Source organism: Punctularia strigosozonata (genome assembly GCF_000264995.1).
Source record: "Punctularia strigosozonata HHB-11173 SS5 unplaced genomic scaffold PUNSTscaffold_2, whole genome shotgun sequence".
Taxonomy (NCBI): domain Eukaryota; kingdom Fungi; phylum Basidiomycota; class Agaricomycetes; order Corticiales; family Punctulariaceae; genus Punctularia; species Punctularia strigosozonata.
In genome coordinates, this window is record NW_006767434.1 from 1,106,880 (window position 1) to 1,120,736 (window position 13,857).

Consider the following 13,857-nt stretch of genomic DNA (forward strand, 5'->3'; position numbering starts at 1 on the left):
GCGCCACCACCGCTACGCGTGTCATGAAGGAAGATCACGCTTCCTCGAGGTACCTTCCCTACGGTCGTGCGACTCAGCTCAGCAGCCCGCGATCCTAGGAGAAGCGACAGACTCGGACGTTCGTCCAGCGCTGCCCAGGCTGATGACGGCGCCACTCGATCCAGACCAGGGGACATCCGGCCTTTTACCCTTATCCCCGAGCGCCGGCGCCAGCTACCTCTTCTCTTCAGTTCGCACCAGATTCGATCACGCTCTCCCCGGCGATCGTTTATAGCCTGCGCCACTGGTATAGATCCGTCAGGCTCGTACACCATGACATGAGGTTCGAGCATGTGCTCATCAACGAACCGGACATTTGTCGCATCGGAAATTTCGGCATTGCGCTGCGCATCGGCGAAACAGGGCGGGATAAGGAAGACGTCATCGCGAGCTTGCAGTGGACAAGCTATAGCCATGGTGTCGTCGTCGGCAATGCTGTTGAGGAGGCAGTACAAGGGAACGCTGCGAGCGTCATGCGACAGCCATAACTCTCGCGGCAACGCTCTCGGCTCATGACGTCCAACCTGCTCCCGTTCTCTGTCGCGCTGCACCCCTCCCCACAGTAGGAGTCAGGATCGCTGCCGTACGCAGCACTGAGCTGCTGATCTGAACGCACGCACGCTCTGTGCTGATGCTGCGCAAGACATACAATCCTACGCGCGTCGTGGCTCGACTACCGTCCATGGTCGAAGATGACGGCTCTGCTTGGTACGTATTTCTCTCCCGTTGGACGCGAATCGGTGCACAGACCTCAACCTTGCAGACTTGTACGAGCACCACCCGTCCATCAAAGCCGGAGCCCGTCGCGCCAGTGCCGGTTGATTCGAGTGCGACGTCAACCGGCCATGGAGATTAGCGATGGTGGACGATGTTGCGCTGGACATCGGATCGAATCTTCCCCAGTAAGCTAATGGCTCGAATCTGCTGGTACACAACTCACGCCTCCGATAGAAGGTCGCGGCAGAGAATTGCGAAGATCTTCACCTGCATCGCGCCAGATGGGACCGATGAACTCGTTTGCACTACACCCAATGTTGAGGCGGTCGCGATGGTGACTGGCAGCGCTGCAGACGCATCTGTGGGACGCTGCCATTGCCGAGAGCCTCGGTGTTTAAAGCGGCACAAGCTGGGCGCATTTGCCCTGGGAGAATCGAACATGTTCATCGGGACCACACTGCGCGACCGCTGTGTCCTGTGTGCCTTGACGCATGGAGACGCGGGCCCTTGTACCTAGATATGGAGACTTGAAGATCGGCCATGAGCAATTATATCGACAGAACGCAAAGTCGCGGACGACCAGGATGTTTATTGCTCGATAAGCTGCTGTGGGTGTATAACATCCTACATGTTAAGATCGAAAGGAATCGTACATTCCGCCCCGATGGGCACCAACTAATCCCGCTTGATATCATGACTACGGCGCCGATTCCCGGGAGTCAAGAGACAGACCTGATGTCTAGATCTGCTAACCTGTCCCTCGTCTCATCATCGCCGTCGCCATGTAGTGACCACTCTTGCGGGATGAGCCAGCCATGCGTAGTGCTGTATCGCACCGTGAAAAACATCACTGGACCTCGCTCGAATTTCAGAGGATGGTGCACTCACATAGGTAGGTGTCCGTGAGGCTTCGGGTCAATGACGGGTGTACGATCGAAGATCGTCTATCTCGTGGACGAGTCGACAGCCGTGTAGGACAACGGTACGACTGACTAACGACGGGCTACGAGGACGACGATCAGCAATGGTTTGCAACGAACGCGTTGCGGAACACTCACTAATACCATTCACGAGCCGTACCGAACACCATGTATTCACACCGCTCGATGATTAATTACCGCCTCGCCATCCTCTGCCCTGACTCGCTTCCCACCTCCTGTCAGTGCCCGACCGGCGAAGACGTTGAAGCTCTCGACGATCGTCTTCCGGCTCCCACTCCCGGGTTCTTTGCACATCATACGAAAACCGGAGCTGAGTCGCGGCACTTCTTCCTGATGCACGCAACCCTGAATCCCCACCGTCGTTGGCACTCGAGGAGCAGAGCCCGCCGGTGCCGAGTAGTCCAAACTTTCCTCCTCGGAGCATCAGCGCAGATCCAGCCCTGCTTGGGGTCGGCACCTCGAAGGTGCATAGCGGCGCGTCAACGCCGAGAGCCAATTGTGGAAGTGATGCGACTGTAGACACGACATCAGTCTGACCCAATTCAGATGCTTGGAGTAGACGATGCGGACCTGTGAGAAGAACGCCCGGTTTGCGGTGAGATGAATTATGCTGCCGTCGACCATAGACACGAGCGATCATAGGCCGGTGTCCGTTCGATGACGACGCACGCCGTCCGGAGAAGCGACTGAGGCTAGCCAAGGGGGAAACGGTATGCGGAGCTTCGAGATGTGCGATATCTGGAAAGAGTGTATGCGGGCATTAGAACCAATCGTGATCCATAGAAGTAAGGTAGAAGAGAGAGCAAGTTCACGCAGCAGGGATTCGTGAAGACCGGAGCGGGTGCACGAAGATGACGAGCGACGGGGAGAAGATGCGAACGCGTACGCACCTCAGTTAACCATTCCGGAAGCCGCAGAGCATTTAAGACCCGGATAGGCAAGCCGATACGGTCTTCATAGGGATCGTCGAGGGCGTTGAAGGGGAAGAGAGGCCGGTGTAGAGTAGAGGCGGAACTTGACTTCGGTGAAGGAGAGGAGAGAGCGTAAGTGCGTCGTTCCCAGGCGATAGGTATGTAGATGAGGCTGCTGGTTTGGGACGGCCGCGGCGCGTGCGGGAGACCCAAGGTCGACGCGCTCTTGGACTATGGAGGTGTCCTGGACCAAGTAGGATGGTCAGTTTAACTTTGAAGCCAGACCTACCTACCTACCTACCATCGTGAAATCGCTCGAGCGAGATAAGCTTCCGCCCCATGCCATGGTGGATAAGGAACTGAATGACAATGCTCATGCCATGAGCATTGTCATTCAGTTCCTTATCCACTATCATCTATAAATTAACGGGTTCCCTCGGCGCGAGATTTCTGGAACCGAAAGTCAATAGCCAATTCTGGACTCCTTCTCATCGTTCTTTGGACTTCAGGCGTGAGTATCGACTCGCCTTCAATACCGTCCACCGCGGCTGATAACAGACTATCACCGTATCGCAGTGGTCATCGGAAGCAGTCGTTCAACGCCGAACCACGAAGTGCTCAGTCTTGACGACATCCTGCAGGAAGTTATCGGTGATGTGATGTGCATGTCACCAGAATCAGCTCGAGCTATTGTTGGCCGATCTTAGCCCGTATACTGCACCGGCAACACGTAGTACACAACCTTACGAACCCAAGAAGCGTGCCGTGGAGGACGCTATATATGAGGTATCGGCCATCGGTATCTGCAGACACGATCGCAAGATGCCCGGGGTGCTAGCAGAGATACCGTCGTGGCAAAGCCCATCAGCATCCGACGTGCGATGTGAGCTGCCCTTCAATGTTCTTGTACACGCAATGCAATTGTCTCATCCTGTATTCTGCCGTATCAGTCGATTATGCGGACCTGCGCACTTTGGATCTGTCCACAGTGACTGGTGACGACTACGAGCATGTTCCCGACTCCGTCGTGAAAGCCACCAGTGATGTTTTCAGTCGCGATGGGTTCATCTATGCCACGAACTTCGGCCTCAGCGATAGCGAGGTTCGCCGGTAGGTTCTTCCTCAACTATCCGTCCGATCTTCCTGACCTGGCGACAGGCAGTTCAGTCTTGCGCAGTTTGCGTTCAATGGCATTCCGCACGACGAAAAGGCTCGATGCCCTACGAAGGTGGAAACCGGGGATTATACAGGGTACAAGCTGCCCGGTGCGCTCACCATCAAAGGTGCACCGGACTACATCGAGCAACTCAACCTCCGCGGGCATGCGTTTCTTCCCGAAAATCATGATCGCTACTTCCCGCCCGCTCTTCAGCCGTTCATAGCCGAAATCGAGGCGTTCAGAAAGGCTCGTAGGCACTGATTACGATTTTATTGTCACTAGTACTGAACAAGCGTCAGTATAACCATGACCACATCTTTCGCAAGGTTTTATCCGTGCTGTCGCGGATTTTAGAGCTGCCTGCTACCTACCTCTGGAAACTTGCGAACAAAGATTCGGGCATGTTTCGTTACGCCCTATATCATCCTCCTACGCGAGAGGATGAATTGAAGACAGGAGGCGTCCGTCTGCAAGGGCATACGGACTTCAGAGCCGTCACATGTATGTCTATCTTTATACCCTGGCTGTAAACGTATAACAAGCCGGTTTGTCAAGTGCTTTACTCCCAACCAATCGTAGCCTTGCAAGTTCTTGTTCGTTTCCCACTGCGTAGCCGTCGAATTCGAGTGTCTAACTTGGAAACCCAGATGCCCGACAATGTCTGGCGTTATGTCCGTCACGTCCCCAATGCCCTTGTCATCAACCTCGGGGATACCATGCGATGTCCGTCTACGGATCGTGACTCGATGGCCGCATATCGCTTACTCACCCTTTTGCCACAGTCATCTCCGGCGGCTTTCTGAAGCCTACCATCCACCGCGTTATCTCACCTCCGGACCCAGCTCAAGCGCAGTTCCAGCGTATCGGCGTGTTCTACTTCGCGGCCCTTAACGAAGATGTTCGCCTCGTGCCCGTCGCTGATTCGCCCATTGCGTCAAGTACGGGTCAGACGTTCTTCAACAACGGCAAGGATGCGCCGACGGCTTGGGAGTGGGAGACGACCCGGGTGAAGACGTACGGACTGGAAGGCAAGAAGAAGACGTTGGATGACGGGCATGAAGAGGAGGTCATCATCGGCGGAGAGAAGGTGCGCCCTTTCGGTCCTACTGTTCATCGCTGGCGACGACTGACTGAATAACGCAGGCCATTCACTACAATTGAGATCGGGTAAATACGCTAGCCGCGCAGCGCACAATCAGAACCGGGAGTGACTTGACTGTTGTATCTCGTCATGAACCAAGGTCGCGTCGATGCCACTGTATGAGCATCACTATGAGAACGCACCATTACTGTGAGTCATAACGCGGCATCTAGGAGCTACGTTGACAGCTACTGTACGCCGTTCGTGGCAACAAGGCCGGGACGGCGCTTCTCTAAACTTTCGTGTCGTTTGCAAGTTAATTCTCATCGAGGACTGTACACGTTTCCTCCCGAAAATCGCAATCCAAGCTTCCAGTGAAAACCCCGTGATCGTATCCCTCAGATCCACCTCGCTCAAGCCGTCAAATCGCACACGCCCGGCCGGACCGCGCACCACGTCGGCTGGAGCGCGATCGCGCCCACGCCGCGCTGCTGCATCCTGAACGCGAGTTCGTGCAAGCGCGGGAGCGCGGTCTCGACGCCCGTGTTCGTCGACTGCTTCCCGGCGAGCGTCGTGTTCGACGGCCCGTTCCAGAACAGCTCGGCCGAGGCCGCGGCGCGGGGCCAGACGATCGAGTCGAGGTTGGCGGGCGAGGACTGCTCGGTCCAGAGCAGCTGCTGGCCGCCGAGGACGAGGGACGCCTCCGTGTCGGAGAGGGAGGCGAAGGGGTCGAAGGTGTACGCCTGCGGTGACGCGCGATCAGGAACGAAAGGGAGAGAGAAGACGAAGGAGGGATGCGTACGCGTTGCCAGGTCTTGAAGGGTTCGCACCAGCTGTTGCCCGAGGGGAAGTCGCCGACCCAACCGCCAGCACCGCAGTCCTGGCGAGCAGGATAGTGTTAGATGTGAGAATGGGGTCGTGAGGTATTCAGACGTACGAGATAGAAGTAGTCGGAGGGTGCGTGGACAAATCGGTATCCTTTCTGCGCGACAGCTAGCGCATCGTCCGAGCTGATCCACACCCTGCAAGTACAAAGAGTCAGCGCCTCTCTAAAAGGAACGAACACGAAGACGAGATATGCGCACAAGATGATCGTCTCGTTGCTCAAGGTCACGTTGTGGTCGAGCACCATCTCCTCCCAAACGACGGGCGTCTTTCCGAGCGCCTCGATCGCCTTGTGGGTCTTGACCGTGAACTGGCTGAGCGCCTCCTCGAACGTGAGCCCGCTCGAGTTGAGCGATTGCTGCGTCTCGGTGTCGGCGGTGTAGCAGTTCGCGTTGATCTCGTCGCCGCCGGTGGAGAAGAGCTTGGAGGGGAAGAGTTTGGCGGCGGCGGTGAGCAGGCTCGCGGTGAAGTTTTGGGTCGCGGGCGAGGCGAGGCGGAGTTGACCGGCTGGGGGTTCTGGGAGGCGCGCGGCGCATGTCAGCGAGACGGGACGAAGGTGGGAAATTAGAGGGAGGGCGCGGTGGACGAACCGTTGGCGAAGGTGGCCCAGGGAGTCGCCTGCGGGCACGCGATGTGCTCCGGGTGAGACTCGGAGATGATGGCGGTGTGACCCGGGGTGTCGATTTCGGCCATGACGTCGATTCCTCGCTGGATAGAGAGCTCGTCAGTCGACCCATTTTGTAGGGAGCCCGCGATGCGAATGCTCACCGCAGCAGCGTACTGCACGACGTGGGCAACGTCAGCCGGGGAGTAGGTCTCGGCCGCGGAGTAGGCCCCCTTTTGCGCGATTTCGGTGAAGCCGGGGATTTCGAAGGGGAAAGACTGCGAGTCGACTATGTGCCAATGGAAGGTGTTGATCTGAGGAGGGATGGGTAAGATTGGTCGTTCAAGTTACGGGGCCAAGACGGGCATGACTGGGTGAATGCGACATACCTTGACCCAGCTCATGGCGTCCAGGGTTCGTTCGATGTCGGAGACCGGGAAGCTGATTCCATCGTGAGCCATAGCGAGCGCGTCGCACAAGCAAGTAAAGCGTACAAGTGTCTCGCGGTGTCAAGCATGAACCCGCGATAAGGCTATGGCAGTCTATCAGCTAAGCAAGTTCGTATGTGACGAGAACGAGACTCACGAAAGCCGGTGCGTCCTCAATCTCGAACGGCGCGCTGAGGGTGTACACGGTGTTGCCGACCGTGTACCAGATCTGGCTGAAGGTCGTCAACCCGCGGAACAGGCCCAACGTCGTCTTCGCCGTCAGCGTCGCGGTGCCGCCGGTGCTGGGCACGGTCAGGGTGTAGCTCTCGTCGCGACTCTCGAATGGCTTGACCGACTCCGCGGAGATGCTGTCCGCCTTCGCGCCGCCCGCGAGGGACAGCTTCAGCGACGTGAGCTGCTTCGCATGAGCTACCGTGGACGCGTCAGATGCGCCGCGGTCCACGACGAGCCGCGCGAGCTTGTCGCTGTGCAGCTGCGCGGTCGTGCGCTGCGCGGCGGCGGTCAGGTCGGCGGGCGCGTCGTGCACGGAAACCGAGATGCTGAAACCGGGGGAGAGGCGGAGCGGGGTGGAGCCCGTCTTGAGCGAGGTCGGCTGGGGCCAAAGCGCCAACGCGGATCCGGCGAGCGCGACGGCGTGCAGAAGGCGGAGGACGCGCATTTTGGGGGGGATGGGAAGGGAGGGGGTGGAGAAGCGCGAGAGCTTGAGCCAAAGAGCCGAAGGCCTCCCGAGACAAGCGTTCGCGTGCCTTTTGTACCGACGACCAGATGCGGCTTCGCCAGCGATTCGAAGGCCATCAACGTCTGCGTGGGTCTAAGTTCCCGCCGCGCTCCTCACAGAAACAGAGCAGCTGGACCAGGGGGAGAGTTGCATATGGAGCGCGACATCAAGAAGCCAGGAAGAACGGATGCAAAGGGACGGCCGGTCCATGCTCCGAGAAGCCCCAGCCTTGATTCGGTCCTCCCATCCGCGTCAGCCCAGCGTGCTGTCTTTCCGGCAGGTGGACGATAGCGTCTCCGTGTGCCCAGATACGAGTCCGATAACGAAAATACGTTCGAGAGCAGGGGGACGGCGCGGAGAAGATGGGAAGGTTAAGTCGGAGGTCATCGCCGCAGTCAGCCAGGTGATGCTCGAGGGACGGCGAAGGCGGACGGAAGCTGGTCCATATGTGACCTTCGCCGATAAGCCCAGGTTACGAAATATATATGAGAGGCCGGGCCTCACCGGCGTTGAGGTGCCCATAGGAGGACGCGGACAGCGCTCGGCGAAAAGTGCAAAAATGGCCCTTCGCCGTCATCGACGGCGGACTCGTGGTATCTCATGCTAGACTGCCCCAGAGAAAACTTGGTGAGAACGACGAAATATAGCCAGTCAAGCCAGGAACCCATTGAGATTACAGCGAGAAGCAGACGAATGCGTGGCAACGATGATGGGGAGAAGATAAGATGCTCTGGAGGCAAATCGGAGCAGCCATCGCCATCCTCTAGCTGAGGGTAGCTAGGAGAACCAACGAACTGCAGCATGGTTCACATCCAACCCAACAAACGAGCTCAGGTGCACGAAAGAACTCAGAAGACCGAACACCATCCATATCACCAACTAGCCTAGAACCAAAAGCCACGACATCCCGGGACAACGAGCGAGCAGGGATGCAACAACTGCCACGCATATATGCTCGCGCTACAGCAGCAAATCGTCTCCTCCTCCCATCGACGACGAGCCTCCGAGCGGCGCACCGCCGAACCCACCGCCCATCGCCGCCGGCTTCGGCACCCCACCGCTGCCCCCACCGCTGCCCCAGATCGCCGCGTTCGCCTTCTCCCGCTCGAGATCCTTGATGCTCTTCCCCGCGCCGGGCGTCGCCGGCTTCGACGACGCCGACGAGCCCATGCTCGACCCGAGCGCCATCGAGAACAGGTCGTCGAACCCGCCCGCGCTCTTCGTCGTCGTGGCGGCGGCGGCGGCAGCAGGCGTGGAGCCCGGCCGCGCCTGCGTAGCCGACGGCGAGCGCATCTGGCCGCCCATCGAGAGGGGCGAGATCGGCGCGGATGCCATGCCCATACCCATGCCCATGCCGCCGTACGACATCGACTGCCTGTTCATCGCCGGAGGCGCCTGCTGCTGGGCAAAGCCCCCGAAACCCTGCTGCTGGTAGGCCGGCGGCGACTGGGCGGACGCCGTGAAGGATTGCTGCTGCTGTTGCGCGCCTCTTGCAGGCTGGGCCGCGAGCATATCGTGCAGGCTGAGCTTGGGCTGGTGCCCCAGCACCTGCGGTTGCACGGCGGGGATTTGAGTCGCGGTCGTCGTCGTCGTCGCCGCCGGGGACGCGGGCGTCGTCTGGAAGTCGCCGAAATCGTCGTCTATGGCCGAGGTGACGTCAGAGGCGCATACATGCACGGCGAAGATAGTAAGCGCGCGCTTACCGTCGAGGGATACAACGGGTGCGGGTGCGGGTGCTTGAGCACCGAGTGCCGGCAGCGCCTTGTTCACCCCGGAGGAGGTCGATGCCGGCGCGGGCGCGGAGCTCGACCCGAACGGATCGTCGTCTCCGAAGCCCAAAAGGTCCACCACCTTCTCCGGCGCTTTTTGCTTGGGCGCCGGCGGGGGCTGCGCAGTCCGGGAGGAGGAGGACGCCGCGGTGGTCCTGCGGCCGGTGGAAGAGGAAGAGGCAGCTGGCCGGGAAACGGTCTCGTCGTCGCCGGCGTCATACTCCTCAAAGCTGTTCTTGCCCGCCGTGTCGCGGAAACCGCCGTTCGAGCCGCCGCCGCCGTTCCCGTATCCTCCATAATCTACCCGCGCAAGGCGATCAGAATCCGCGCGAGTGAGAACAAGGCAGGCGGGGGGTTTGGCGCACCTCTGTCGTAGCCGCCGCCGCCGCCATAGCTTCCGCTGCCGGAACCACTGAGGCTGTCGCTACCAAACCCGCCGTAGCGGCCTCCGCCACTCGAGAAGCTCATACCGCCGTCGTTCCCCGTGCCGATGTACTTTGTGCGATTTGCCTTGGCCTTACGCCGCTCGGCGCGGATACGTTCGACGTCCGCAAGGAGCTCGACGATCTCTTTCGCACGGTTCCTCACTATACCGATTTTACGTCAGCACACATCCAATCGCGCAATGATAGATAGAGGGAAGATCGTAGGGGTATTAGGCGTAGGGGTATTAGGTTAATCCTCACCGTTGATGCCCTGGTCCTTGCCCTTGTCGTCGATGTAGTGGAAGTTGCGGAGCATCTTGACGGTCGATACGTGCCCGCGCGCGTCGTCGACGACGCGCTCGGAGCCGTTTTTGATAAGGTACTCGAGTAGCTGCAGCGCCTTGTAGATCTCGCGCCATTGGCGGGCCTCCTTCTCCATAAAGCGAGCGTATATGGACGGCATGATTTCGTTGAACTGTTGGCTAAAGTAGGTGCGTCATTAGTCCACGCGCATGGGCTCGGAGGGTGCGCGACGTACAAGTTGAAGGTTCTGCACCACAAGAGGTCAAGGTTGGCGACGCTATCGGAAGGAACATCACGCACCCTTGGGCAATCTCTTGCATGAGCGTCGAACTTGCACCCCTGTTGGCAGATAAAAACGCGTTAGCCGGGCCTGACGACAGCACAATGACACAGTGGGCGCACCAGGGCTCGTCGTTCGTTGCTTCCTGCACCTTCGCCTCCATCTCGCTCACATTCAAGACCATGTTCTTAGCCTACCAAGGCAAATTCCAAGTGTCGTCAGGAGGCGTTTGCATACAACATATGCGCGTACATGCGCACCTGATTGTACATGCTCTTGACGTCGTAGATGGTCATACTGGAGAGCGTCTCCCCGAGCGAGGCAAGCCGATCCATGTTGATAATCAGGGCCTTTCCGTCGTCTGTGGCGTTTTGTTCACGGTGAACACCGAGTGCGAGGCGAGAAGACCGTGATCGAGAGGAGCACAGCGGGTGTCGTGGCGAGAGGTCGATAGCCCTGCGTGGACGCCACCAGCCAGCTGAGCCAGTTCACACCTCTAATGCGGAAAATACCGCGACCGGTGCGATGACCGTGCTCTCGCTGCCTACACCCGTCTTCACGCTCGTAAGGAGGCTGGTTACCGTCGTATCCGCTTTCGGAATATCTGGGAATTATATTCTGTCGTTGCCGGCATGTCCCCCCGCGCCGCAGGAGATTCAGCGACACCGACGGAGCCATATACCCGGACGCGCGCTTTACTACTCCGGACATGGGAATGTGCCCCAGCGACGGTGGATATCCACGCAGGAGGGCAGCAAAACCCAGGACGCGTGTAATTCGAAGGAGTGCTCCCCGCCGGACGTGCCCAAGCTAGCGCCGGATGCCGAGACAGAGGCAGAGCCGTCGGACATCATTCACCAGCTGCTGCAAAACCCGGTGTTGTACAGTCCGCTGAGGAAACCACGGAATCCGATTGTCCTCTGCCATGGTACCCCTCTCGCTCTCTCCGGCATTCGCGACGCCCCCACTGATAGGTTAGCTAGGCCTTTACGGCTTTGACGTCCGCGGGCCGTCGTCGTTCCCTGTCCTCCAAATGCACTACTGGAGCAACGTGCTCAACATTCTCCGCAATAAGGTCGGCGCAGAAGTCATCGTAACTTCCGTCCCTCCGTGCGTCTCTATTCATGTTTGGTTCCGGCGACTAGCTGAGTCGTGTTGTGTTGTCGTTCTGTAGCACAGGTTCCGTCGCTGAACGCGCCGAAAACCTGCACAAACTTCTAGCGGAGAAGGTACCACAGCAGGATATCAACCTCATGGCACATTCCATGGGCGGGTTGGACTGCCGCCAGCTCATCACGCATATCAAGCCTAGGGAGTACACTCCCGCCAGTTTGACCTGCATCGCTACGCCGCATCGTGGCAGTCCCTTCATGGACTGGTGCGCGGTATGTTACTGAGTTATTTGCAACCAGTCTCGGACATGACTGATTCAATTACTCCATAGGAAAACATTGGCCTAGGCAAACTCGGGCGCCAACAGCGCGAGGAGGCGATATTGAAGAACACATCCACCCCCTCCACCTCCGAAGTCGTTTCGGAAGCCTCATCCAAGAGGAGGGACAAGGCCAAGAAGGGCAAAGATGGCAGCAGCGCCGTCTCCTCGATCGCCTCCCTCCCGTCCTCCTTCACGACCTACCTCCTCGCCATCCTCGACTCACCCGCCTACGCCAACCTCACCTCGCACTTCCTCACCACGCACTTCAACCCTTCTACCCCGGACTCGCCGCACGTGAAATACCTCTCAGTCGCGGGCCGCACCGACTCGGTCAACGTCTGGCACCCGTTCTGGTTCACGAAGCTCGTGGTCGACGCGTGGGAGCGCAAAGAGCGCAAACGCCTGCGCGAGGAGGGCTATCCGCCGGAGCTCTGGGCGGACGACCGCGAATGGGGCAACGACGGACTCGTGACGATCCAGAGCGCCAAGTGGGGCGAGTTTCTCGGCGTCATCGAGGGCACGGACCATTGGGAGATCCGGGGCGCGCGGGGGATCGAGCTTGACGTGGACCTCAAGCTCGGCGCGCTGACCAAGGGGATCGACCTCAGCATTGGCTTGGCCGGCTTAGGTTTAGGTAGCGCAGGCGAGAGCTTGAAGGATTGGGACTGGGGCAAATTCATCAGAGCGTGGCGGAAAGAGGAGCGGAAGGAGGAAAAGAGGGAGAACGGAAGCAGGGCTACCAAGACGACGGTCGAGGAGGGCAAGGACCTCGCCAACGCCAAGACGATGACGAAGACGACCGTGGAAACCTCCGCGACTAGCTCAGATATGCCCAAGGGCGGCGTCATCACCAAGCGCGAGAAGACGGCTGAGGAGAAGGAAAAGGACGACATCATACGAGCATCGACGGAGAAGCTCTCCGCCGTGTTCGACTGGATTGTCGATCACGTTCCGACGGAGTCCATTGCTAAGCTCTCATCCACTGTCACAAACATCGAGCTTACACCGTCCTCCGGCTCGGGCGCGTCGGCAAAAGAAGGGACGGACAGGAAGGGTGAGAAGAATGAGCTCGCCACCAAGGAGGATCTCGAACGATTCTACGTCGCCTTGGCCCGGAAGTTGTATGATGAAGGACTATGAAGCAATCTTTATCGTGTTTTATAGACTGATCGTGTTCCGCGGTGTTACCGATGACATACACAGAAACTGTCGGAAAAGACATCGCATGCCGTAGAAGGGCCATCCAAATGACTTCCAATTGTATTGGGTTCGATATCAAGTTGTTTTCGCTCGAAGCGCCGAGAATAATCCCGAGCATATCAAGGCGGCGGCTGCGCGCCGACGCAGGCGCGATGGCGTGAAACGGGCTACCGCGATTTGCGCATGTTCACACAGGTGTACACGACCAGCGAACTGATAGTCAATTGTCCCGAACTGTCCTTGGGCGGCATCGTCATATACCCATATGAACGTATGTTGCCCATCGCTCCGGGGGTACCCCATCGTCACGCAGCTTTCGGACAGCTGAATCCAGTGCTTGTGGGATCAAACCGGGGTTGGTATATCCTCCGCTGAGCAAGGCTTCATGGACTTCCTTTGCAACCGCCGGTCCGTCCATATCGTGCATCTCCCTGGCAAAGCTTTCAGCCAGTCTATTCTCTCGATAATCGACGCCCACTGACCACATCGTGCCAATGACAGACTGAAATCCTGCGAAGAGCATGGATCCAGCGAGATGCACTATCTCGTCTGGTAATGCGTGGTCTCCGGCGGCAGACTCGCATGCACTAAGAAAAGCGAAATATGCTCGGGGGGCCCGGGCCCGGGCGATGTCTGCCACCGTCAGCATTCCGCCTCGGAGAACAAAACCGCTACTCAAAGGGTCGTCGCGGTTCTGTTTCGCATGGCATGCGAGGTGGACAACTGATGCCGACTGAATTTTTTCTATTAGGCCTAAAAGCATATCTGTTGTCTCGTAGTATGACTCCCCGGTTCGCTTTATATCTGCGGGTTTAAGAAGGACATCTTGTATGCATGTAACATGCTGTGAAGGATGCATCGTCGCCAACTGAGCAACCTCTGTAGCCGCCATAGGGAGGGGTGTGAGGCCCGGAACATCCGGCTGGGCTACCAGAAGTACA

The 13,857-nt window shown here is 58.5% G+C and overlaps 5 protein-coding genes across 5 annotated transcripts; 1 reads left to right on the top strand and 4 right to left on the bottom strand.

Annotated features, from left to right (window-relative positions):
- Positions 1 to 1,229: 1,229 nt before the first annotated feature.
- PUNSTDRAFT_49747 (uncharacterized protein) lies at positions 1,230 to 2,742 on the bottom strand (the record flags this gene model as incomplete). Its single annotated transcript, XM_007379950.1, has 5 exons — positions 2,588 to 2,742; positions 2,268 to 2,435; positions 1,815 to 2,210; positions 1,645 to 1,759; positions 1,230 to 1,581 (listed from the first exon to the last, which is right to left on the bottom strand). Coding segments are annotated over exons 2-3 (410 nt in total), but the record flags the coding sequence as incomplete, so codon positions are not given.
- A 731-nt stretch (positions 2,743 to 3,473) lies between these two features.
- Positions 3,474 to 7,453, bottom strand: PUNSTDRAFT_49749 (N-acetylhexosaminidase). The gene is made up of 15 exons (XM_007379951.1): positions 6,923 to 7,453; positions 6,832 to 6,869; positions 6,727 to 6,778; positions 6,502 to 6,651; positions 6,324 to 6,441; positions 5,934 to 6,249; positions 5,786 to 5,870; positions 5,651 to 5,728; positions 5,082 to 5,591; positions 4,911 to 5,025; positions 4,550 to 4,854; positions 4,067 to 4,490; positions 3,765 to 4,013; positions 3,559 to 3,716; positions 3,474 to 3,491 (listed from the first exon to the last, which is right to left on the bottom strand). The coding sequence occupies exons 1-9, from the start codon at positions 7,442 to 7,444 to the stop codon at positions 5,262 to 5,264; spliced, it is 1,689 nt and encodes a 562-aa protein (XP_007380013.1). The 5' UTR covers positions 7,445 to 7,453; the 3' UTR covers positions 3,474 to 3,491; positions 3,559 to 3,716; positions 3,765 to 4,013; positions 4,067 to 4,490; positions 4,550 to 4,854; positions 4,911 to 5,025; positions 5,082 to 5,261.
- Positions 7,454 to 7,470: 17 nt separating this feature from the next.
- On the bottom strand, positions 7,471 to 7,898 carry PUNSTDRAFT_49757 (uncharacterized protein; the record flags this gene model as incomplete). The annotated part of the gene is made up of 1 exon (XM_007379952.1): positions 7,471 to 7,898. A coding segment is annotated over one exon (228 nt), but the record flags the coding sequence as incomplete, so codon positions are not given.
- A 2,050-nt stretch (positions 7,899 to 9,948) lies between these two features.
- On the bottom strand, positions 9,949 to 10,616 carry PUNSTDRAFT_60394 (ENTH-domain-containing protein; the record flags this gene model as incomplete). The annotated part of the gene is made up of 5 exons (XM_007379953.1): positions 9,949 to 10,180; positions 10,237 to 10,248; positions 10,302 to 10,340; positions 10,404 to 10,474; positions 10,542 to 10,616. The coding sequence occupies 5 exons, from the start codon at positions 10,614 to 10,616 to the stop codon at positions 9,949 to 9,951; spliced, it is 429 nt and encodes a 142-aa protein (XP_007380015.1).
- Positions 10,617 to 10,782: 166 nt separating this feature from the next.
- On the top strand, positions 10,783 to 13,482 carry PUNSTDRAFT_97182 (alpha/beta-hydrolase). Its single transcript, XM_007379954.1, has 5 exons — positions 10,783 to 11,209; positions 11,265 to 11,391; positions 11,456 to 11,666; positions 11,726 to 13,347; positions 13,399 to 13,482. The coding sequence occupies exons 1-4, from the start codon at positions 10,807 to 10,809 to the stop codon at positions 12,854 to 12,856; spliced, it is 1,872 nt and encodes a 623-aa protein (XP_007380016.1). The 5' UTR covers positions 10,783 to 10,806; the 3' UTR covers positions 12,857 to 13,347; positions 13,399 to 13,482.
- The last annotated feature ends 375 nt before the right edge of the window (positions 13,483 to 13,857 follow it).